This window comes from Pygocentrus nattereri, chromosome 8 (assembly GCF_015220715.1).
Source record: "Pygocentrus nattereri isolate fPygNat1 chromosome 8, fPygNat1.pri, whole genome shotgun sequence".
NCBI lineage: Eukaryota > Metazoa > Chordata > Actinopteri > Characiformes > Serrasalmidae > Pygocentrus > Pygocentrus nattereri.
Genome location: NC_051218.1, coordinates 44600426 through 44626332, shown reverse-complemented (window position 1 = coordinate 44626332; position 25907 = coordinate 44600426). Strand labels below are relative to the sequence as shown.

Here is a 25907-nt window from a genome sequence, read left to right as displayed (position 1 = left end):
AAGTCCCCAGGAGCTGCATTCACTGGGAAGAAATCAGCACCAAACAACATTTGCAACTACGTAAAGTAAAAATATTCAAGACGAGTGTAAATCTTCGCTTCGATTGGGATTATTAAATTGAGACGTACGACATTTTCACTCGTTTAGTTTTTCATTGTTCCAGTGCTGCAAGGATGCACACCCACGACCGTTATTTATCAGGGGGAAGGTGGGTTGAGGGACTGAATTCAATGCGTTTGGGTGCGTTTTCAAGATGTGCCCTCAGGTTTCTCAAGCTGGAATGGTAGGCTGACTGTAGCTTGCATAGCTTGCATATACAACTTTATCTCGAGGTTCCACAATTTTGCCGTCTACTGACCTTTAGGTTCTGCTGCAAGTTTAAGTTTTTCCAAACGGGGCTTTTTAGATTGCCCGGAGATGCAGATCCCTTCCTGTACGGCCGAGTTGGGCTGTGAACTCACTGCTGTCATTACTACACGGTTGTTGAATTACTCGCTCATTTCAGCTGGACCTACGTTTCATTTTAAATCATGTTGTGTGTTAAGTGACGTCGTGTGACCCCTGTCCGGCATGCAGTGTATTCAGGCCCAATGCTGCTTTTTTTCCATAATTGAGTATTAATTTTCACAGTCGAATGTCTGTTTTATTCTGTTATACAATCAAATTTGCAATATTTGTTGACAGCCCTAGTATCTAATGTGGTATATCAGATAGAAGCATATTATGTAGCATATAATGCAAATGTGACTCGCTGTGGTGGGGGGGTTGCACTGGGGGAGGACTGATTGTATGAAGGTGGCTGTGTTCCCCCTTTGGCCCCCCCTTGACCACGCCTTGGTGTTAAGTCTGTTTAACCGTTTACTGGGATTATAGGCGTTGACAGGTTTTATTATTTTGTAGTGTTCTCATTTCCACTGTTAGGTGGCCTAGAAATACAATTCACTGTCATGCTAAATGCTTCTCCAGTGAACCCTCAGGGCCATCCAGGCCTCGATTTCTGTGAAACAGAAGAATAAATATTTAATTTTTATTTAATGTAATCATGCCTGTTGTATTTAAACACTGCTAGTATTTTAGTAATACTCTCACATCTTTATTAAGATTTGGTTGGAATCAAAAAGATTCTTGAAATGACCAAAAGAAAATCATCAATTCAGGAATTTTTTTTCAATGGTACCAGGGTAGATACAGCCACACTGTCTCCCATTGGTTAGGCCTTCAGGAGCTGAAGTGAAGGCCTGAGATTTTGAGTTAACCACTTAGGAAGTGATCAGCCAATAGCATTTTGATTTCTAATGAGTGGGACCAATTTTGCTGGAAAAAACTGTCATTTTAGGCCTTCTGGAAGCCTCACTGACTGCAGATGGTAGCCTACCAGTGTGTTTCAGTCATTAGTGATAGAGAACAGCAGCAGGTCTGAACCAGGGTTTCTTAATGGAGTCACTGTAAAACTGCAACACTGTAAAACATGATATTAATATGCTTCTTACAAGCTACAAATAAAGTGTGGAATGTGTTTCACAAGCTTCAAATGTCTTTCTTTTGCCCAGAATGGCCAAAAGATGTGGCTCACGATTAGCGTGGCGCTAACACACTGCTAAAATCCAATTGGGCTGCTAGAACAAATTAGCATTATAACAAAAGTATGTTTTTCCTTGATTTTTGACCAGGTTTTGGCATTTATCACTCAAACCGAAGGCTTAGCTCTTAAAGTAGTGAATAAACAATAAAATGCTCTGAATAAAAGTCGGCGCTTGTGTCTTTTAGCTCCTGATAACCTGCCTATATTGTACATATAATATTCCCACAGTCTTAAGGAAAAGGGTTCTATATAGTACCCAAATTGTTCTATTATCTGCACCGTTTTTGGTGTATGTAGAGCCTTTGTTAAAGACGGTTCTTGTTCTATACGTATAACAAGTTTTCCATCACAGAGAAGATCCATTGTACACAGTGCTATAGATAACTAGTGCCTTTACTGAAGAACCCTGGAAGAACTGCTTTTAAGAGTGTAAACCAGACGTTCTTTATCACTTTAGTTATTATAATGATTCATATGTCTGTAGTGTTTTAATACAGGTATAGGGAACTGAGAGCCGGACTCCAGCAGCACACTTTGCTGAGTTTTCAAACCAGTTTCCCAGTTTTAAAGGGGCAGGAATAATAACCTCTTTTTCAATGGAACTGTCAGAGTTATTTCCATTTTTATCCACTGCACAGGAGGGAACCTCAGAGGAAAGTGTTCAACATGTGTACATTAGAATGACTCATAATGCCTCTTATACAATCCCAACTCCTATACCTTTTCAGTAAGGGTCTCTCGTTTTCGTTCCAGGGTTCCTGAGCACAGGTGACCAGGCCGCGAAAGGAAATTACGGCCTGCTGGACCAGATCCAGGCCTTGCGCTGGATCAGCGAAAACATTGGCTACTTCGGCGGCGATTCCAACCGCATCACCGTTTTTGGATCAGGCATCGGCGCCTCTTGCGTGAGCCTGCTCACCCTGTCCCACCATTCGGAAGGTAAAAGAACATTTAGTTTCTCTCAGAAAGCCAGAAAGAACTGACTTACAAGCAGAAACGTATTCGTCCATCAACGTCACCATTCGTTGTAAATGTAAAAGTTAAAAATCAGAAGAACATGATATGAGTGCCAGCGTCACTTTTCAGCATTTCTCATTTATCAAGTGCTGTGTTAGGGGCGGAAAGTGCTGCTTGCTCGAGCTGTTTACCAAGTGTGCGGTAAATTCATAATGGGCAACATTAATGACATGCATGCTCAGATGTGCTGTTTTTCAACACACTGACAGCTGCCTGTTTGCGATTCGGTATAAAACGTTGCCAAAGTGCTTTTAACCAATGCCAGCTATGATGGACCTTCCGCTGGCTGCGAATTGCGAGCAGACTGTGAAAATTAACACATGTTGTTATGTATTTATGCGGCCATAAAGCAGTGGCAGTTTCTCACCGACCTCACCAGGGTTGTATACATCATTATGACAGTCAAAGCGCTTCTTTGTGTCTAATGTAAATCTAAAGATTGTTCCTTAGAAGGTTTAACTGGATGTAATCTAAATGCTGGCAAGTGTTTCACATCAAGGGCTTTATAAACTGGTGCTTAACTGTTTTGGAGAAACTTTCTTATGGTTAGCTGTCACATGTGAGTGGTGAGCAGTGAGGAGTACACACAGTAGGCTCATATATAATGCAGCTTGCTCAGCCGGCATGCGTTAGATTTGCGTGAGTGATAGTCTCTCCAACTTAAACCGCGTAAAATCTGGGCTGTGTACATTGAAAACCAGCATGAAAGCTGGTACAATCCAAATTGCACAAAAGCCAGAGATTGTAAGACAGCAAGCACCAGTACAAAGCATATTTAAAAAGGCCTTGGTGGTCCTCCATTGTGCATGTTCAGAGAACTAGCACTTGACCTTGTATCAAGTGATTTGCCGACGGCCATTGTATGGACGACCCAAGTAATTCCCACGCTCTTTGCATGGATTGAAATTTGTGGCTGGCCTTTCTCTATTATGGGCTCAGAGAGGCTTGAGCTGAGATGAGGTCATTTCGGGAGTTTTGCTTTGCTTCCTAATATGAGGGGTTTTGTGCGCCCCTCCCCTTTCACTTTCGCATCAAAGTGTTACTAATTGCCTTGATTTTCTTAAATGAATGATGACTGCTTATGGATAGATTTTTTTTTTTTTTTTCTAAACCATGAATGCATATTTTTTTATTCATACCCCATAATGCCACGCTTCATGTAGCGTGTTATTATACTGCCACATCAACCAGCTCTCACCCCTCTCAGTAAATTGGATATTACTGATGCTGATATTTCCCCTGAATAGAAATGTATGCCCTACTTGGTTTGATGAGATAAAAAAGAAGGGTCTTATAAACTTGCGAGATCCGCGGAAATTGAAACAGGAAGGCTTCTATCGTGAAAAGGGCTCTCGTGGCGAGTGCTACCAATATCAATCAGCCATCTCCACAATCGTTCTCAAAGCCCCGATTTTAGTCATCAAATGAAGGACGGAGAGTGAAGTGGCCTGCCAAACCACGCCGCAGCAGCTGAGGGGAATGCCGAGCGAGGGAGCGCTGTAGCGTGCACTAGCTGCCCTTCCGAAATGCAATACGGCTGTGCCTATAGCTCTGGCACTTGTGAGTAATAGAGCCTGAGCTCCAGTGGGGTTTGCTGTTATAGACCAGCACTATAAGGGACTGTATGACTGGACATCCTGTATGCTGTGCTGGAAAGACTTTGACTGTATTATTCTGTACGAAAGATTCAGCGTTGTTCCTATGTGTGGATTCTATGTGGTATTTCACAGGGAAGGATATAATCTGACTTAGGAAAGATAATTGAATTAGAAAAGATCTTGATTGACAGCTCTGTACAAATTAGTTTTGATAAATGACTCAAATGGCAGCCACTTTCATTGTGCTGTTCTGTAACGTTTGTCTGACAAATATAGCCAGAGAACGTTGTTGTGATCATACACTCGTTTATGTAGAGGAAGCTGACAGTACAGAAAGACATCATCAATTTTCAACCTACATGTGTTGATTATGCGATAATTGCCAGTGAATCAGACTCATATCTGCGATAGTTAGCTGAGTTAGAAGTGCATGCTTATTGTGTCAGTGGTGTCATGTCTAATTGCCAGACCACCAGGGCTTAACTGTAACAACACGAACCTGACAAAGTGTGCTTACTTAACTTTGATGAAAGATTGGACGAAAGCTGTTATAAGTGAGATGAAATGAGGTTCTTACTCCAAACAAGAAGCCAGTGTCATTCTGCTTGCATTAGATTACTGTTTGCATCAGATCTCTGCAGTTTACAGACTGCACTTAAGCAATTATAGCAATTAACCCTTCAAAATGACACGTCTTTGGTCCAAATTGGCATGATATAGAGGGTTGTATGCATTCTGCTTCTTCCTCGGGATTCTACTGAGTGGTAATGATTTCTCTGAGGGGTGTAGCTCATAGCTGGCTGATAGCAACAAGTAAATAGGAAACACATAGCAAGGGTTGAACTATTTGAGTCCTCTAGAATCTTTGTAAACTTTGTAAAAGCTGGCTATACTTCTAGGTGGATAAGTCACATCACAGACAGCATGGAAGCTACAAATAGACTAGTAAACATGGGCAGCAATGGTAAAATCTTGTTTCTGAGGCTATAATGTCGAATGTGCTAAAGTGCATGGCTAATGCTTAAGATTTTACTAGTTATTGTTGGGATCGTCTGTCTTTGTGTCACGATTGGCCCCTCCTAGTCCTCCATGTGCTTCCTTGTTTTGATTCTTCTCTGTTCTGCCCCCTTGTTTCTAGACTCTTTGAGGGGGCAGTCGTGGGCTGGAGGTTAGGGAACTGGCCCTGTGACCGGAAGGTCGCTGGTTCGATCCACAGTGCCGACAGTCCATGACTGAGGTGTCCTTGAGCAAGACACCTAACCCCCAATTGCTCCCCGGGCGCCGTGGATAGGGCTGCCCACTGCTCCGGGCAAGTGTGCTCACTGCCCCCTAGTGTGTGTGTATTCACTAGTGTGTATGTGGTGTCTCACAGCTTTTTTTAACTCCTCCAGGTGAAGATAAAGACACTAAACACTATTGTTTTAGCAGATTGTGAACTATAACAGTATGTTGATGTGTTAATTGCTATTTTTAGAATATTCACTTTTCACTATTAGGTGACAAACTTAGTATTTAGTATTAGTATTTATGAAAATTATAAGCTTATATTTGCGGGAGTGTCGTATCAACCAGTAACTTAAGTTAACTAGCTAGCAAATTGCAAATTTGCCAAATTAGATGCTTTAGAATAGCATAAAATTAATAACAAGACATTAAATTGTTGCACAGGTGAAAAATAAACTACAACTAGAAGTTCTAATGGATTCTGTTTGGGTCAGTTCTCTTTTCATGTGTATTGCTGAGATATGCTGTAGTTCAGTGGTGCTCAATCCTGGTCCTGGAGATCTGCCACCCTGAAGAGCTCCAACCTTAATCTAACACACCTGATCCAGGTAAGGAAGGCCTTCAGGAGCATCTGACAGTCAGAGCCAGGTGTGTTGGACCAGGCTCCTCCAGGGTGGTAGATCTCCAGGACCAGGATTGAGCGGCCCTGTTGAAGATTGTCCAGCAAACTAGCCAAGCGCCACCACACACACATAACAAAACAGCCTGGTAAAGGTGTCAAAACCACCCACAGAGCAAGAACCATCCAGATTTACTTTCACCCCGATGTAATGGAGGCCCCATCAACTGAATCCCATCATCCCAAATACCACAGGTCAGATCAGGAACACAGCTTCAGGTCCAGTCCCACAGAGTGGTGTGGTGTGTGAGATTGAGTGCGCTGCTTGCTTGGCAAGTGTATGTGTTTGTGTGTGTGGGATGGTGTTAATGAGGCCACTGTGACCTGCCTCCTCCCTGCAGCCTGGCTCCTCTGCACAGGTTGCCTGCTGCTTCCACCCACCCAGCTGGGTGTGTAGCAGGCCAGGAACCGGGTGACCACATATATCAACCCATCCCACCTACCACCACCACCAGGGGAGGCTGCCCACCCACCAGGCTCCAGTCTGTGGGATGGATAGAATGCACGCTTCCCTGTCCATCCTCCACAATCAACTGGCTCACTTCTTTGATGTGTATGGAGACTCTTCCCATGGAGAGTGAGGCAACCAAGAGACAGAGGAAAGCACAAAGCTCCGAGTTCAATCTGGTGACTGCACGCTCGCAAGGATTTTCACAGCACCGTCAAGGGGAGTCGGAGAAAAAAACTGTCATTAGAGCCGGAGACCGAGTCCCAGGATAGCTGGAGTGCCCGTGACCTACTGCTTTAATGGGATTCAACAGTTGCATCCCCGCTGAGGAGATTTTGTCTCCTTCCTTTCCGTTTTTCTCCGTCTCTCGGACATCAACAGAGAGCGGGAGACACAGGCAGAGAGCGGAGAGAGACAGTTCTAAAGGACATTAGCCAATCTCATGTGTTACTATCTATTTGGCATCGGCGCCTGCTCTAATTGAACATGGAGATTCGGCTTTTTCTTCCTCTCTCCCAATAATAATTATGATGTTGAATGAGAGATGGCTCCGCCACACGCCTCAGGAATATTAAGCACCCGGAGGTTGAGATGTATGTGCAGCACAGGGCATGGGGGAGGGGTGGACTACCACCAGTGTCGGTGAAGGTCGTTGCTATTTTTTTTTCTATTCCTGTAACTAATCAGCCTAAAAGCTCTGCTTGTGAGGAAGTGTTCCCCTTTTAATGGAATGCCTCATACATTAAAGACGGAGGGCCCACACTGGAGGAGTCCACATGACCATGTCAGCTTTCATTTTTATTAAGACTTTGGGTTATTGAGGACCATAAACGTGCCTCCTAAAATCAGGCCAGTTTTATTAGGAGGATGCTGCGAGCACAGAAAGCGTTGTGCCTCGAAGCCCTTGCATCCGATGAACAAAATGAGCTTCCCGTTAAAGCGCTACCGAGGATGGACCTCAGCATTACGGACAGAAACGTGATTATAATGAAACCAAATAGCGCCATTATGATCTAGCATGTCAGTAGCGCAACTTGCTGGCCAGTCAGAACAGATCAGGAACAAAACTTGAAATTGTACGGTGCCAGGGAGTGAATTGGATTGATCGGAGCAGCTGTTTGGGTAACAACACGAAATGTCCATCAGCAGCGCAAACACACAGAGAGTGGCCAAAGCTGGGAGCTCTAGCAACAAATTCATCCCCTGCTTTATAGCCTTAATATCGCAGGCATCGGGCCTAAGTGAGCCCATTTGCTTTTAGTGTTTTGAAACCACTTAGCACTCTTCGACGAACAACTGGGCATCATTCCTCCACTCTTCTCTATCGCATATCATATAACCATGACGTTTTTATTCTTCTCCCCTTCACAGTAACCGTCTTCTGCTCACCCGCTCCTTCAGAGCCTGTTGGAGACGCTGCCTTTCCAAATCATTACAGCATCATTATCTTTCAGGCTGCCGTGTTGATTTTCATAATTACTTCTCATGTTATTAGGGTGGTCAGGAGCATCACAGTGTGCTAAATTAAGGATTACGGCCTCTTTTTTTTAATATTGTAGTTTCGTTGTAAATGCCATGAAAAACATTGGCATTACACGCTTGCTGATCGATGACTCTGACGTTGTGATATTAGGTCTCGATGCATTTAATAACCTTATTTGCTCACAGCAACTCTCCTCAAGCTGATGGCATTTAGATGCATCTGTAGTCGACTTTCATCTGGCTAAAGTCTTGTGCAGGAGGGGATTACGGAAAGCCTTAACAAAACAGCGTGCTCTCGCTTCAGTGGTATTTTTACACTCGGCAGTCGGCGTGCGTCGTGTGTACTCGTAGCCCTTCCTACGTGACTAGTCCGAAATGCCAGCACTGTCTCCACTGGTGCTGCAGAGCCAGGATCAATCTCATAGACATGTTTCAGGGCCCATTTCCACAAAGTGTAGTTTGATTGATTGCGCTAACATTCATGAGGAACACTGTATGCAAACACGTTCATAATCGTGTGTGCTATTGGGGTTTGCTTGGGAAATGACTCATGAACTCCAACTTGCTCCTGGGTCGTTGGGAGAAGTTGCTCTTGAAGGATGTGCCATCCTCAAAACGTTTGGTCGTGACTGTAGTTTGCCGCGTCTGGTTTGGAAGAATTCGACTGGCTTGCACATCCAGTGATGGACACTGATGTTGGGCAAAAAAGGCTTGACTTGCAGTTGATATTCCAAATCCTCCCAAAGATGTTCAAGCCACTCAAAAAAACAGCCCCAGACCATAATTCCTCCTCCACCAAACATTACAGAGGGTATAGTGCATAGACACCGGTGGCTTTAACCTGGCATATGCCAAATCCATACCATTCCAGCTGACCCGAATCATGAAAAGTTCTTGTAATATTTTTGCTTCCTGAGGAACTCGGTGACTAATGGTTGCAAGAGTGTTCTCTCGTTCTGTGAACTTATGCTCCCCACCGCTTTGCGGCTCAATCCTTAACATTTCCACTTCACAACAACTGCACTTACATGTGGCTGGGGCAGCTCTGGAAGGTCAGCACTTCAGTACGACTTAATCTACTGCTAGTGTTTGTCTATAGAAATTGCATGGCTGCTAGGAATAGCACGTTAGGAACGGCTATGGCTGAAATTGGCAAAACTAATCTGGAAGGAATGTCCATAAACTTTTAGCCTTGTAGTGTAGTTGCAGGTGAACTGAGGTATTCCTCTTGGCTACTAACAAATGTGATTTACATAGGATTTACTATTTCAAGCGTCATGGGTTGTTAAAAGACATCTGGTACCGTTTGAGTGGAACTGAAGGGAAATAGAAGTAGAAACAGAAACAGGCTCAGTGCTCAGTCTCTCTGTTTATTTCTGTTCTCTTTAATAAGAGGGGCTCTGGTTCTGTGTCCACTGTATAGTGTTGTAGAGAAGTGGGTGCAACTTCAGGGGTGCAACAAAGTGTAAAAAATGCACACGCCAGTAAACAATTCTTACCTGCAGGCAAGGGTAATCTTTGAGGCCAGGGCCATGTTGTTGTTGTTGTTGTTGGTTTTTCCTGGTGCCATTGTCTGACCCCATTAAAAGCAGGTATTGAAACAACCCCATTTTACAAAACCACAAAACAAAGAGCCAAAATGCATCAGTACTAGGCAATTGTCTGTATTTGACCTATGGAAATTCTGAAAGTCTGGCAGTCTCTTTCCTGTTGTACTGTTTCTGAAATGAAACCCAAAGGACTGGAGCCACAGCCAGTTTCCAGGTGGCCACAGCCAGAGTAAATGTTTGGAGTTCATATTTTAGTATGCAGGCATCATAACTGCTTGCTATCACTTCACAGAATAGCCACAGGTAAATGTCAGCCGATATCAGGGAAATGCGAATTGAGCACTTCCAATACAACACTGATTATTGTATTGAGCAGAACCAAGAGTCATTGTTGTGGAAATATCGTTTTCTGAGGCAGCGGCCAAGAGACAAATCTATAGTTGAATAGCCCCATTTCAGAGGTGTTAGACTCATTCAGAGCTGTGTTGCTGTAAACGTATCTTCCGTGGCCGGCTTTTTTTTCGCACTCTTTTCGCTATTTTTCCTTTTCGTCTGATGTTCATTTCCGAGCAGTTCGGCATTTTGATTCCGATTGCCGCACAATGAGAGGAGAGAGAAGCCGGGGATAGAAGCACTTCTCAGGGCTGTCAGGTGTGGCGCCCTCACCTCGATTGACAACCCAGATAATTAAGGCAGGTGGATCCTCTCCAGGCAGAACACGAGAAAGCGTTCTTTGTGTGCGGGCTGTTTTTTTTTTCATGTGTATCTTTTTCCTGCGTGCTTGTTGATAGGCTGAGACACCGACTCTTGTTCTTCTGCCTGTCAAACCTGCTGTGAACTGCGGGCTTCGCTTTTTTAAAGCTGTCGAAAACCCGGAGCCTGAATCAAACAGTTTTGAAGAGAATGGGTCATCAGCAGCCGTGATAATGTACTGTCCATCCCGCAGCCCTTGAATGTTGGACGGCTGGGGAGCAATCAATAGGATGTGGCGAGGCGTGCTGTTGCTGCATGTAGATGTTCTGAGAGTGGCGCTCGCCACAGGCCAGGCTGCGAGGGGGCCGCAATAATGGTGGAGAGTAAGGTATGAAAAAGAACCGTCCATTCTAGATGGAGTGTAGCTCAGGGACCTGCTTCTAGAGAAATGAAGAAGTGACAGATGGCCAAACCGTAAGAGCGTAGTTCATTCTCAGACTATAGCCATCATTCTGATGCCCATTGCTGCAGCCAGTCAAGCCAATAAAGCATAATACCTGGTGATTTTGGGGAGTGGAAGACGGAGAGGGCGCAAAGAGGGCAGTGAAACACTGTTAAGGACAGAGAGACAGAGTGCGTCTCACCAAGTAGCTGTTGTCCCTTTATATCAGCGTTTCCCAGTCGTTCTACCCCCTGTATGTTTTATTCCTTTCCCTGTTTTCACACACTTGATTCATTCCATTAGCTTTCAGGCTATTTGTGAGCTGAATCAAGTGCGCTAGAACAGCAAACTATAGCTCTACTCCAGGGGGGTAATTTCACAGAAGAGGGTTTTCTCAGTTAGTCAGATAAGCCAAAAGTCAAGTTTGTTCAATAGATCGTTTTCACCCAGATCTTTTTGCTTCCTTCCAGTTAAGAGCATAAGGCCGTGTTCAGATGGTGAAGTGTTTTCTGCCCAGAATGGAATTACATCCTATGGCTGAATGCAGATTCCATGAGCTCTGACTGTTCCAGCTTGGAACATGTTTTTTCCAGCGAGGACTGCAGATATTTCCGCCAGGGATCCTCGTAGGTTAAGCTGAAAAATGTTGCTTGTCATGTGTCACTTTTCATAAGGTGACCAATCAGAAAACGGAACTGTAGAGCAAATGAATATGGGTTCACTGGCATATGCACCATCCTGTAGTGTTGCACACTAGTGAAAAATATCTATTTGCGGTTGTCCTGATTTAAATACTATGAGATTTAAATCATTTTCTTTTAATGACGCTACAGGAATTTTTTGCCAGAAAGACCAACATTTGAGGCTTGAACACTGAATGCAGCGAACTGTCTGATTATGAGTTCTGTGTTCTTATTAGGCTGAATTTCTTTACTTAAACTACAGGGAGATTCACTTGAAAGAGGCCCCAATTATTCTGCTGTAGCTCCTGTTAGGATGAAGCAATCTGAACCAAAAAATACGCTACATTCCTTGATGTATGTGCACTCCATCAGAAAGGTTAAGCATTGAGACGGCTGTCCGGCGCCTACCTCATCGCTCTGACGCAGGGGCATGTCCTGGCTTATCTGAAGCTCCATATACTGAGGAGCTCATTGTACGTTGTTTGGTTCAGATTACTTCATCCTAACGGGAGTTATTACAGTATATTTGGGGCCTCTTTCGAGTGAATCACACTGTAGTTAAGGCAGCTGCGAGTAATATGGGCCTAGGTCTTATGATTTGAAAATTGCTGTTTTGGTATTAAACCAATTGGGAGTGCAGTCCACACTCTGAAGTAAAGCGAAGTGGTGAGAGCAGTGGAGCTCTGAGGAACTTGGGCTGGAGTTGTGAGTGGCCTCTGCTGGTTGGTTGAGCGATGTCTTTCTCTTCCGTATAGAAGCACAGTAAGTGCTGGTCTCTGGAGTCTGTTCATTTAGTGTGATGTGGTGTTGAACACAAAGATCTGCTCCACTTCTTCTCTGCTCTGCAAAAGCCGTCGCAGGGGGATTCCTTGCCTTTCAGCCGGATTCTTCATGGTTTTGTGGAATACAGTCCACAGTCTGAACGCAGGCCAAGGATATAAGAACTGCAGTGCGTGTCGAAAAATTTAATATGAAACAGTAGATCGAAAATTTAAAACTTTATCTCCGATATGCCCCTTGCTTTCTTCCAAGTCCCTCTTATTTTTCATGACTCGTGGAAGCCGTTTTCCTTGACCAAAAAGCAGAGCTGTTATAATTTGTTATGAACAGTACTTATAATGTATTGTTAACAATTCACAATGCATATTTATACATATTTAAAGCCCTGTTTATAATGCCTTATGAAGGCACCACAAAATCTTGTATTTGAGAAACAAAGAGAACCAAAAATACTTGACGCTGCTCCTGTGAGTCGCTCACTAATCAGAAATATTTCAAAAACATGTTGAGCTCGCCAGCAATTTTTTCCCGTTCTGCAGTTCAAACTTCACAGGGCAGCTTGTTGAGCCGGCCTGAGCACTCCCAAGGTGCCGGCCCGGTCGCACTGCTGCTGCTTTGGGAAAATGGAAATCTTTCGGCTGGCTATGTGCTTGGCTGTGCAGACTTCAGGTCAATGCTTTTTAACAGGAGCGAGCAGCAGGAGGCACATCAGTGGAGCGTGCCTGCAGATAATCTAACCTTGCAAAGAAGAGACACAACAAGAGCAAAAAGACGAAGCCCTGCGTTGGGCTCTGCAGCCACGGGCTACGAAAGGATTATTCTGCAGCGCCACTTTGTGTTTGCGAATCGAGAAATCACGTATGATGAGGAGGGCTGGTTATTACGATAATTCATTAGCTTTATTTATTGCTGTGATATTATGACCCCGTGCTTCCTCAAACGCCATCATTACTTTTGCGGATTGCTTTGCGTCACGCACTACGGTAGTATTTCCGTCTTTGTAGTTTCCTCTTTTGAGTGCATTGCTCATAACCCACATGCAATAACCGCAGAATCTGCAATGCACATTTCTGTCTTGTCTCTTTTGAGGCTCTACCTTTCTCTCTTCTCTCAGTCTGCAGCCTCCTACTCTCTGGCTCACTCTCCCCCCCTCTCCCTCGCTGCCGTCCCCTGTGAGAGAGGGCCCGGTGAAAAGCATCCATTATGGCTGGATGCATGGTCGTCTGTGTTGCAAGCGAGGGAGCTGGCACTCCTAGTTGTCCACCTGCACAGGAAGCCCAACACAAAGACTGTGACAGCTGAGCGCCCTGTCCCTCCACCCCCACCCTTCCACCCTCGCCTCCTCTCCCTCAGCACCCCGTGTCAACCGGCTCTTTGTCTCCACATCTGATAACATCAAACATGACCGAAATAAGACCAGCCATTTCTGCATGCAGCCTTGCCACTCAGCCTGTTAAAAGAAGACCCCCCTTCCCCACCCATCTTGCCATCTACTATCTGCTCTCCCTGTGTCTCCTTGGCTGTTTCAGAGTGAGAGTGAGAAATCGGGATGAGTTGACAGGACTCGGCCAGATTGTGGATGCAGCTCACATCGGTGATCTGTTTCATTAAGAGCTCATTAAGTGCGGAGGTACCTGCAGTTAGAATTATGAGCTCTCCCTGGATTCAGCCGGTCAATCTCAGCTTGTCGGAAATAGAGCTGAGTGTTCTCAGCAACTTAACAATACAATACGCATCACAATACGCATCACAATATGATTTGTAACAATAGTAAAACACAAGATTTACAAACTCAGTTCCAAGAGACTTGGGACAGTATCTGAAATGCTAATGACAAAACTGAAAACAGTAAAAAAAATAAATGTTTTACTCTACTGACTTTATCGTTTTTGCATATATTCTCATTCTAAATTTGATGCCTGCAGCACGTTCCAAAAAAGTTGGGACAGCAGCATATTTACCACATTTATATCAACTTTATCTAATCACCTTTCCTTTCACATCACCTATTGAACATTTGAGAACTGAAGACAACAAATAATCAAGTTTTTGTCATATTTTGCACTTCATAAAGTAATATGTGCTTTCAATAGGCGCACATGAAACGCAGCCACTACAGTCGCTCTGTCTACAATAAAGCTGTTCCATTAAAAACAACATGCTATGCCTCCAAGTCCCAATCAGAAAACACTGGCTGAATCTCAAATGGCTCCCTGCTCCCTACATAGTGCACCACATATTAAAATAGTTGCTACTGTACCCATAAGATGCATCACATGTTTAATAAATAGCCTTCTGAGATTCAGCCATGTGGACAAACCGTTCCATACTGGACAAACAGGGCTCTATTTTGGTGTAGAAGCCAGAACTAGGAATAGAAAATAGAGGCCATGTGAGATTCAGCCATTGACAAACCGCTACAACAGCTCTGCTAACTTGTGCCACACTGTGCACTGAAGCTGAAGACCAGGCCGTCTACAGACGAATGCCAAGTCGGCAGATATGGACCCTGGTGCCGACTTTGGTGCCACAAATATGGACTCATTAGCCTCCGTGTAGGGCAGTTAATTGGGCATCTTTTCTCCTCTCACACTGCACGGGACACAACACGACACGACACGCCCAATCATGAAATTTAGTCGGCTCCGACCAAATCGGGCTTAAAAATCGGCTAAAATCGTGCAGTGCATGCCTGGCTTTACAGCCGTGCTCTTGTAACCATGTACAGAATGTTTGTTGGTGTTGTTTTGTTGCAGTAAGCATGGACGTTACTAAGATGGTGATTCCTAAACGGCAATATATGGTGCTCAAAAATATAAATACCTAAAATGCTTTTTGGCCAAGTGATGAGCCTCGGCCCACCTTTGCTCATAAAAGACGAGGCTTTTCCCGGACACTCTTTTTTTCTCCCCCTTTAAGAGCTGCATGTTGATTGGAGGGTTTCTTTAGACCTCGCCTTGTTTTCCTCTCTTGTTCTCCTCTCTGGTTTCAGCTATGTTTTCCCTCCTTTCCTACCGCATTTGTCCACTGCAGCCTGAATCACGTCATGTTCTTCCAGCAGAGCAGCGCCTGGAGATGTGGGCTACAGCCCTTGCTTTCAAATTTGCTCCGAAGATGCACATGCTTCTCTCTCCTTTTCTCTCCCGCTCACAGCCCTGCCGCCGAAATTACCCCAGCCTTTCTCTTGTCATCCTATTTTAACTCAAGTGCTCTCAGGCCCCTCACCTAGCAAAGGGATGCTATTTCTTCGCCATTATTGGCCATCGCTTATGATTTCAAAATATTCACGGACACAAAGGAGCCCCTGTTTTCCAAACCATCTCCTCGGCCTGATGAAAATAATTAGGTTAGTGATGGAAAAAAAAGGTGTTTTCTTTTTTGTTTCCCTAACCACTCTGAATCAAAAACAAGCCAATTTCTTGAGCCGTGGGTTTCTGCGGTGCACATGGTAGGCTAAATTGTGTCATAGTGAGCAGCTCTGATGTGTTGTGACCTGTGGAGTGTATACCATCTGGACCATTAGAAGCTGAGGAGCACTGCCACTAAAGCATTATGCTGGGCTTTCGTTGCATGCGGACATCACTCAGCCCAACACAAATGCTCTATTCATTGCCGGGGGTGGGGTGGTGGGGGGGGTGTGTGTGTGTGGGGGGGTGCTGGGAGTACTGTCTGTACTGCACAATTAAATCCCAAATGGAGGGAACTTTCATAAACATGCTGAATAGGGGAAACTATGTAAAAACCCAGTGCTGGGCCTGCTTGACAAAAGCGTAAATCTTTAGCCCCCAAGCCTGCAGTGCTGCGGAGGATTTCTGGCTCCAGAGAGGAGATAAGACCTTAACATTTAAATATATGGATTGTTTCGGTGCAGTTAAGCGAGGACAAATCTTTCGCACTGTATAAGGCGTCTGAAACAAAAGTGGATCAGATTGCGGGAGGATTCATCTCATTCCATCTGGTTGTCGTGTTTATTTGTAATTCAGATGTCAAAGACAATCTGATGTCATAAGCAGTAAACATGCCAAGTCCTAGAAATGTGTCTAAATGCATTTGCTTCGTCTGTCCCAGACGGATAACGTAAGCATTTTCTAATAATGTAAAAATAGCCCAAAACATGATACGCTTTGGTCTTAGCTTGGACCAAAAAATATAAAAACCTAATAATGTAAAAACATGATGTAGCTTTAACATAATGATGAAAATAGCTAATTTGTCAACTGTTGACAGTGAAGCTTCTGTTTGTGTGGGGACCAGAAACACCATACACAGCTCTGAAGTTACTTCATAAGGTAGCTAGCTTACTGGTGCATGAAAATTACAAATGAATAAAAAGCATGTCTATATTTTAGGCTCAAAGTGAGCTTATGTGTGACAATAAAACAGATGCGAAACAGAAAACAGTGTCAGATTGTTTACCCCAGATATGTTTGATGGCCTCTTCAACTCATTCAACTCATCTCCTGCCAAAGGAGTTACGACGTGCATGTTGGCCACAGTTAAATGTATTAGCAGTGGTGGACAGTATCGAAGTAAATGTAATTCGTTACAGTACTTAAGTACCTTTTTGTGTATCTGTACCTTGGAGAAGGCTTGCAACTCCTGAGTTGGCTTGACTTGGTGCAGCCTGGGTCCAACATGACACTGGTCAGATCTTAAATTAAGACAAAAAGGAAGGTTCTGTAATACAGTGCCTGGTTTCTATGATGGCAAATGTAAAGAAACCAGTCAGTTTCTCTACAATTAACTATATGACACCAAACCACCCCTCAACTATGTTTACACATCAACTGTTCAAGTGTGCAGCAGTGTTGACAAAACTGGTGGAATTTAGTCTTAGGGATTCTTCAGTAACTTGCAGATTTGGACCTGGGGAAGGACCAGTGTCACCCCATGACTATTTCCCTTCCCAGCATTTAAAGACTCTGGTGTAATGTGTCTCTTTTTACCCTAACCTTAACTCTAATATTGTCTATACTATTGCCCTAATAACTGTCTGTAATCTAACGTCTTCAAAAAGAATCAAAAGAATATCAACAAAACTGAAAAAGGAATGAAAAAGACTTCAGCCGCTGAGTTCTTGTGGAATGAAAAGAAGGCCTTCGCTTTATTGAGCATCAAATGGGAAGATGGTTCCCGGTCAACCACATTGCGACTATCATCTCACAACTTCCCTTTTTATATACACCCAGAGGGTGATGAGATAATCTCTCCATCCCTTTTACACAATTCCATAGCATTTTAGTCCCACCACGTCCAAACCTAACACCTTTTTTAGTAAGCCTTAGAAACCAAACGCATGTGATGTCTGTGGTCTGACTCTTCCGTGGCTGTTCTCTCGTTAGAGGGCGCTCTTGCTCTCACACAGCCCTCCATACACGTTCAACAGTTTACCCCGGCTATAACTTAACCTGTGATCTGGAACAGCTCCCTTCTGTGAGCTCAGACGTTCACCCCTGTTAGAGCGTCCAATGCATGCGATCCATAGTCTGCTTCCCTATATTATTTTTAGGAGGGCTCCAATGTTTTATTCAGTCTTTTCCATCAAACAAAAGAAAAGCGAAACGAGGAAGGTACTAACGAAACGCCAAGAACTACCAAAAGCAAAATATAGTAATAACAACTAGAACTAAGAATCAGTAAAACACTCCAAACAGTGCCAAGCGAGGAACAGACCAAACCGGGGGGATGGGGTGGGGGGTGGGGGGGTTAACGAGAGGGCAGATAAAGAACACATGAGAAACGCCTGGGGTTAACGAGAGGGCGGGGCTACGGACTGCAGACAGGTGGGACGGATGACCAGGGAGCAGGACCAGGGAGGAGACACAGACCAAAACAACAAAAGCACACTAGCCTAGGTAAACAAAAGCACAGAGAGCAAGACACACGAGAGAAGATGAACACGGGCAGACGCAGACAGAAACAAGGAGCACGACATGCGACCACTGTGTATTATATACATTTAATTAGGGATCAGGCGCAAAATTCAGACATCACAAATTTCAGGAGGCTTCTTCTATGAATTTGAAATAGACATTGTATGCTAATGTGGAGCAGCCAGTGGCCTATAATGAAGCAGGAGACAACATTTATCTAAATTGAGATGATTCATTTAGATCATTTTCCCTTCGGCTTCTGCGGTTATTCTATTAATGCGGGCCGCGTTTTGATGCTGGAATAATAACATCTGAATGTCAAACATTGATGTGGTGTATGTTCTTTAAGCCTGTGCACTAGCTTGATGCAGCTACGGTCACCCTTATAGCCTTTTTCTAGGTCTCCCATCACAGAAGAGGGTGTTGCCTTGAGGTATTTGCCTGGATAAATAAAGGTTAAACAGAAAAATGACCCAGGGGATACTGGGTGATAGCTGGCTGGGAAGCTTGCCCTTAGTCTCATTCAAGGATGACGGTTTTCAATAAAGCTTCATTGAAAAACATAACGTGTCTATAATCATGTCAACAAATTCACCTCCAGTTGCCGTTTCTCCTAATCCGATGCCTCGTTGCTTCGCCGGTTATTGATGTGTAGCAGGTTTTTGTTCAGCCCTGAGCAGTTCAACTCGACAGATGACAGCACATCAAACTATGATTAGCCATAGACAGCCATGTCACATCATCATTACTGTCACATCTTTCTGATACACTCTGCGTGTGTTTGTTGTGTCCAGGACTAACAGTGTGAACATCCTTTCATGACAATGTCACATCACAGTATATGATTCAAGGACAACTGAAGGACACTGGCGCTGGAGATTACACCGACACTTTCTCCTTTTAATATGCTTTTCTTTCTTTTTTGTGCTGTTTGAAAACCTTAAATGCCCTAAAAAGTGCCAATGTAAATATAAGCTGGGACAAAGGTTTGAATTTAGATTGTCTATATTCAGTTATGAGGTTCAACGTATGAGCAATACAGGGTGTGTCCACTTGCAGCGGTGCAGCCGAATCGGCTTTGGTCCTTTTGGTCCTTTGTAGCTAATTAATAAACTCTTTTAACTACAGATTATCAGTAACACATCACCAGCATATCAGTGAAGTGTCAGTAGTGAAGCATCTGAACACACTGAAGTAAATATCCTCTAGACGTTCTGTTGATATATTACTTACATGAAATAGACGTGTTGTTAGCATGTCACTTCTATTACACAAAACCCAGCCTTACCAATCTCACCCAACACCTAACCCTCAGCCTGGTCCTAATCCTAAACCTAACCTTAACCTCAACCCAAACCCTAATCCCAAACCTCACCCTGGCCCTAAAGTTATCTGAGGCAGTGACTGCTATTATTTGTTATGTGGGTCATTCTACTGAAATGTCCACTTTTCTGTCTGTCTACAGGAGTCACCGGTGTTACCGATCGTCATTGGCGTTACACATAATAAAGAAAACACCAGAGACGTTTTTAATGAACAGTGCATTTTACAGAACATCAAACCACACGCTGTCAATCAGGGAATATCACTAAAATATGGAATTTAATCCATTTCTGTTCTATTTTTTCACAATTAGCTCAGAATAAAGTCGGTCACACCAGTGACGTCAGCTAAAAGCTCCATATGAGATCATGAGCTGAATGAGAAGATCTCTGAGAACTGAGAGACGCAGTGGACTCACCATGAGCTTTTCTCCATAGATCCTCAGAAAACAGGTCAAAGGAGGTCGAGTGACGTCATCGGTGTGACTTTTATTTCAAAATAAGAGGTTTTTTTTTGTTGTAACACCAGTGACACGACTCCTGAAGACCACGACTTTCATTGTATATTTTATAATATTTATCTGCCATTTGTTCTCGTTGTCGTTTAAATCATATATTTCATAGTCATGTCGGGATTATTGTAGTTAGAATTGCCTCAACCTTCACACATGACTGACTGTGTGGTGCTTGGAATTCTCTATGATTGATTTAAAAACCAATATTGCGAAACTGAGGCTCAAGAAGGTGCAACTGGTAAAATAACTTATTGATTTATTTTAAAATATAAATAAATTGTAACCCTAACATGTTTTTCAGTGTAATATATCTGTAAACACTACGGACACAGACATGGGCCTTTGTATAGAATGACCCAGTTACACAACCTAACAGTCGCACTGTCGTTTGTGAATTTTCTGAAACTGAGGCTACAGACGGTGCCGGCCGAACAGGCTGGAGGTGTTTTGTATTCTGCATCCTCACATGGTCAATCAACCGCACGTCACAAGGCGAAAGCGTCTGTTCACACAAGACAAATGTCTGTGTTCTACTTTTACTGCCTAAATAAACTTTATGTTATTGACACAAAGGTATAAACAAAAAAACGACCTCGCTGCTGTGACTGCCGGTCGCTTTCTCACCATGTGATGTGTAGCTATATGGGTGGGGGGGGTGGTCACTGCATATGGCTTCACAACATCAATCTAAAGCAGCTTCTGTTTAGAAACTGCTGCACACGTCAAAAGTAGACCCGAAGTGTGTTATAGTGCTTCTCACGCACGTTATCGATGTGGTGCCACGTGTAACTGTTGTGAAAGGCTACATTGATTAATATCGGAGCAGACTGCGCATGTTCTGGTGTGAAATGGGCTTCACAGAAAAGCTCTGAAAAGGTGCCACACGGCCAAAATGTTGACTGTAGTTCATCGCCGATCAGCTCCCTCATGAAGAAGGTGTCTGTGCTGACTGGAGCAGGAAAGTGAAGGGAACAAACAGCACTGTAAGGCGTTTATCTGCCTCTTTTTCTACCATTAAACCATTAGATTTACCATTAAAGGCTCTTTCACACATTATGTTCTGATTATTTTTTTGGGCAAAATGTGTGCTGAGAACTGAAAGTGGCATGTTTGACTGTTTTCAGCCAAACAATTGTTGCATCCCTAAAAATCACAATATAATTACCATCAGTTTGCTTAGTAAATTATAAAGCGCCAGTTTGATAATATTTTGGTTTCCAACCAGACGAACGCTGGGAACCACTGGATGTTAACAGTGTTACATGCCATCTGTGCAGATTAGCAAGGGCGGTAATACTACCAATTTGCGGGCACATCATCCAGCTCAGTGCGCTAAACTGGGTCTGGTGGAGGAGAAGGTTCATAAGAATCACTAAACTAAGTGACAAATAAAATAAAAATACAATAAATGGAATAAAGACAGCAGGAATAATAAAGAGCGAGTGTGTGTGAAGCTGAAGAGATGTTTGAGTATCTGTACATAAGCAGTTCAGCCAGAAAAATCTGTCACGCTTCCAGGTTCTCCTCCCTTGCCTAGCACGAGCCAAGACTCCATTTCCCATAATTCCAGTCCCAATGACATCACCAGTTCCTCCAATCATGTGCAACTGCCTCGTTCTCAGTGACCTGATTTCTAATTCAGTTCAGCTGTGCTTGTGTTGGAGCTGAAATAGTCCCTGGTTTGTGAGGTGTTACCAGTTTCCTGGACTACTGAGTGGGTTTTTCTGATTCTTTGACTTGTGCCTTGAAGCTTTTGCCTGCTTTACGTTTGTTTACAAAAATGGCATTTGGCAGACGCTCTTATCCAGAGCGACTTACAGTTTGATCATTTTTACACAGGTAGGCGAAAGTGGTGTTAGGAGTCTTGCCCAAGGACTTATTGGTGTAGTGTAGGGTGGTTACCCAGGTGGGGGATTGAACCCCAGTCTACAGCATAGAAGGCAGAGGTGTTACCCACTACACTAACCAACCATGTCACTCTTGTGGATTTGGCCTTCTGCTCCGGTTGCTTGTGTGTTTTGCTTATTCTGGTTTTTGACCCCTGTTTGGTTTTTGGACTATGATATTGGATTTGCCCTGAGATTGTGTTTTACTTGGACCGATAACTCTCTCATTAAACAGACTTCTGTTTTTAAGACCCGCAAGCGTCTTCTCGTGTTTGTCTCTTTCTTCTGGACAAGCTTGTCCATTTTACTCTCCATTTTACCAGAGAAATTCTTTGTTTCCTTTGCATGTATCCCAGCATTCTTTGCCAGGATCTACATCTTTCCAAATGGTTCAAAATGTGTATTTGTGTAGCCGTCAATCAAACGCAATCTTTTCTGTTATGTTTTGAAATAACTGTAGATCACAGCAATGGTAGGGAATCATTAAATCAAGGCTAAATCATTTTTAAAAATCCTGTGGCACAAGAAACAGAACTCTAAATTGCTTAATATTGGAAGCACCTGCTCTGTGAGGGTCCATGGGGGTCCGACCACTGAAGAATAGGGTAACAGAGTATCAGAGAAACAGATGGACTACAGTCTGTGGAGCTGTTAAAAAGGAGGTGGTCATAACGTTACGCCTGACCAGTGTATTTATAGTATCGAGATGTTTGATACTATCAACTATCAGCTAGTAAGTGACTATGGGGCTTTGCTCAAATGCAGTGTGGTGTCTATAGGTGCAGCCGCAGCTGCCTTTTTGATCAACACCACGGGAAAACACTGTGGTCTTTTTTTTTTCTCATGCATTTGTTTATCAGAGACATTGTGTGCAGGAGAGCCATGGTCCCAGTCAAACACACATTTGTAGGCCCTCCCCAGAGCGTCCCGGGACTCCTTCAAATTGGTAAAGGCTTCATTAGCCGCGACCAGCTCCACCGCGGAAGGAACATCTGTTTGCTAACTGCTAGCATCGTTACCCAGCCTTCTCCGTCTGCCTTATTGCCGGCGTGGTCCCTTGTCTGTTAATAGAATCCTCATTAGACGGCTGCTTCTTGATGGGGAACACTGCGACTGAGCAGCGCCACTCTCCCACTGGTGTCTATTAAGGCAGCCAAGCAGAGCTATAGTTTTCCTCACAGGATGACCTAAATAACCTTGACCCCGTCTGGAAACGGGAAGGCGGTGCATTTTCTTGACCGCTCCATGGAGAGTTTTGTCAGCTTAGAGGTACATGTGCAGTATCGATTGCTTTCTGGCTTTCTGTTAGGTATCACGTCACCAGCTATCTCCGATCTGAAGATAACAGGCTCCAACCCGAAACAACACTTGCTCCCTCTCTGTGACTCCTTGGTGGGAGGGGAAGGTCAGAGCTCTTGTTTTTTCGCAGGCATGTGGCGGAGCAGAGTTGCTCAAGCATTCCGGCAGCGGCACTGTAATTTGATGAGGGCCCGAGCGAAGTCCATTTCTCGGCGTCAAAACTGATAAAGCTCCGATGCAAATTGAGCAAAAGGGGCATGGAAAAGAGGGCGCTCAGAAAGTGCGATCGTAGCATTGCAGGATCACTCCTGGCATATGCGGCTGTTTAGTTGGTGACAGCGCAAAAAAAGAAAATGTTTTGGGCAGAAATATCAAGAGGTCAAACAGTGCTGTGAAAGGCAATTAGGCTGATTATGTAACGAGCCCAGGCATCAGCAGGGCAGTTTCGCTGATCCATTGTGAATCGACCGGCCACGGCTTCGCTTTCAGTGGATAATTGTTACAGCCAGGTGGGAGCAGGGTGTTGTTTTTCTAATAGGATTATTGCAGAGGAAGCTCACCTGCCCGTACTTTTATCGAGCCCAACTCCAGATGCGTTAGACATGGTGGATCTCCCCATCAATCTCCCTCTCTTTCTCTTTCGTTCTCTCTATTTCTGCGAGGGTGTTCAGTCAAGGCTGGCATGAGTGCATATTCCCTTGAGCTGGGCAGCTCAGCTGTGCAGGCACTCCACCCTGTCTGTATGCAGACTCCCGGGAAATCTATACGGATACAGCTGTGTGCCCAGTAGCTGGCGTAAACAGAAGGATGTAGGAGGGAAGGAGGGATAAGAGAAAGCCTGCATGCTATCTGGAGAAAGGGGTAAAAAAAAAAAGCAAACCAAAACTCCTAAACCCTCTCTGAGCTGTAATCATTTGCGCCACCCTCCAACTCCCTCAGTTTCCTCTGTCCCCTCTGCTGCTGGCTGGTAAACATGTAACACTCAGTCATCGTGATCAGTGATCCAACTACTACTCCCTCACTGTGGATGGAATTCGCCATGCCGCAAAACCAAATTCCTGCTTCCAGCTCTGAGCCCGAATCCCACCACTGCTGCATGTCTTCAGGTTAACCGTATCCAAGACTTAATTAGTAAATGATGAGGACCCGGAACACTGAGCAGTGATCGCTCTTACAACTAGCCTGTGTGTTAATGCCCTTCAGCAACAAATGTTCTCTCAGCAAACGTCTTCCACTGTGTGAGTTGCAATAAGCAAAGCCACAAAAGAATTCTCAAAATATGTGACCTATTCAAAATAATGCGTTTGTTATTGGCCAGTCAAAGCTTGAGTTGGACCAATAACCTCGACCTTGGGAGGATACAAATGCTCAATAATGTAAAAAATCCTTTTCGAAGACGCCTCCGCAAATCGCAGAGAAGCATGAATGCGGCTTATTCAAAGCAGGAGACTAACTATGTGCATCATAAATATTACCAAAGTACAGTAAATACAGACATTTACGCAGCTCTGAATGTGTTTAAAAACATCACGTCTGAATTCCTAATTGCCAGAATAACAGAGAAAAGTCGCGAGTTTTGTGCACCTCAGTTTTGCTGTCCTTTTCTAGCAGATGCCACACAGTTATGATTAAGTTACTACTCTGTTGTAGTCGCTGACCACAGGTGTGAAATTCAAGGTTGAGCAAATCCTTGAATTTTTATGCCTATCTAAAACGGCAGTCCAAGCACCACTACTGCTCACCAGCCAGGGTTAGGAGGTGAAATGGTGTGCTACTTTTTAGGTAACTTTTCCGTATTTTGCTATGATATGTGTGTTAATTTGTGTAACGAAAATATTATTGTTTTTTTTCTTAATACATCTCTACAGATCATCGATTAATATATGTAAAATGTGAACGAGGTTACTAAAACAGGTGCGACTACACAGCAATGCTCTATAAGTAGTTCATAGAGAATGAAAGAGCAGTGTTGAGGGTAATATATATGCCAGTCAGGCGTAACATAATGACCACCTCCTTGTTTCTGCGCTCTTTGTCCATTTTAATCAGCTCCACTTACTGTATAGCTGCACTCTGTAGTTCTACAGTTACAGACTGTAGTCCATCTGTTTCTCTGATACTCTGTTACCCTGTTCTTCAGTGGTCAGGGGGTCCATAGGCCATCAAAGAGGGTCTCAGCACTGCAGTAACACTGATGTGGTGGTGGTGGTGGTGTGTTAGTGTGTGTTGTGTTGGTGGAGTGGATCAGGCACAGCAGTGGTGCTGCAGTTTTTAAACACCTCAGTGTCGCTACTGGACCGAGAATAGTCCACCAACCAAAAATATCAGGCAACAACGTCCTGTGGGCAGCGTCCTGTGACCAGTGATGAAGGACTAGAGGATGACCAACACAAACCGTGCAGCAGCAGATGAGCTGTCGTCTCTGACTTTACATCTACCAGGTGGACCGACGAGGTAGGAGTGTCTAATAGAGTGGACAGTGAGTGGACACAGTGTTTAAAAGCTCCAGCAGCACTGCTGTGTCTGATCCACTCGTACCAGCACAACACACACTAACACACCATCATTGTTAATGCAGTGCTGAGACCCAGATGGTCTACAGTCTGTAATTGTAGAAATACAAAGTGCAGCTATACAGTAAGTGGAGCTGGTTAAATGCACGATAAGTGCAGAAACAAGGTCATAATGTTATGCCTGATCTGTGTTTAGTAAATAGCTAGTTTGGTGACTAATAGTCATTCATGCTGTCACTAGTTGCAGTTCTCAAGAGTTTTCTTGGCCATGAGATCATGACGGACTTTGATGTGGCTGACTGGTAGGCTGCTATGCTAAAG

General features: G+C 44.0%; 1 protein-coding gene across 5 annotated transcripts in view; it reads left to right on the top strand.

Annotated features, from left to right (window-relative positions):
- Window positions 1-25907, top strand: part of nlgn3a (neuroligin 3a) — a 224196-nt gene that overhangs the window by 156955 nt on the left and 41334 nt on the right. For all 5 annotated transcript variants that reach the window (XM_017712536.2, XM_017712535.2, XM_017712532.2 and 2 more), the window contains one exon: window positions 2336-2521. In XM_017712536.2, the coding sequence (XP_017568025.1) occupies window positions 2336-2521 (186 nt within the window). The remainder of the gene's footprint in view (window positions 1-2335; window positions 2522-25907) is intronic.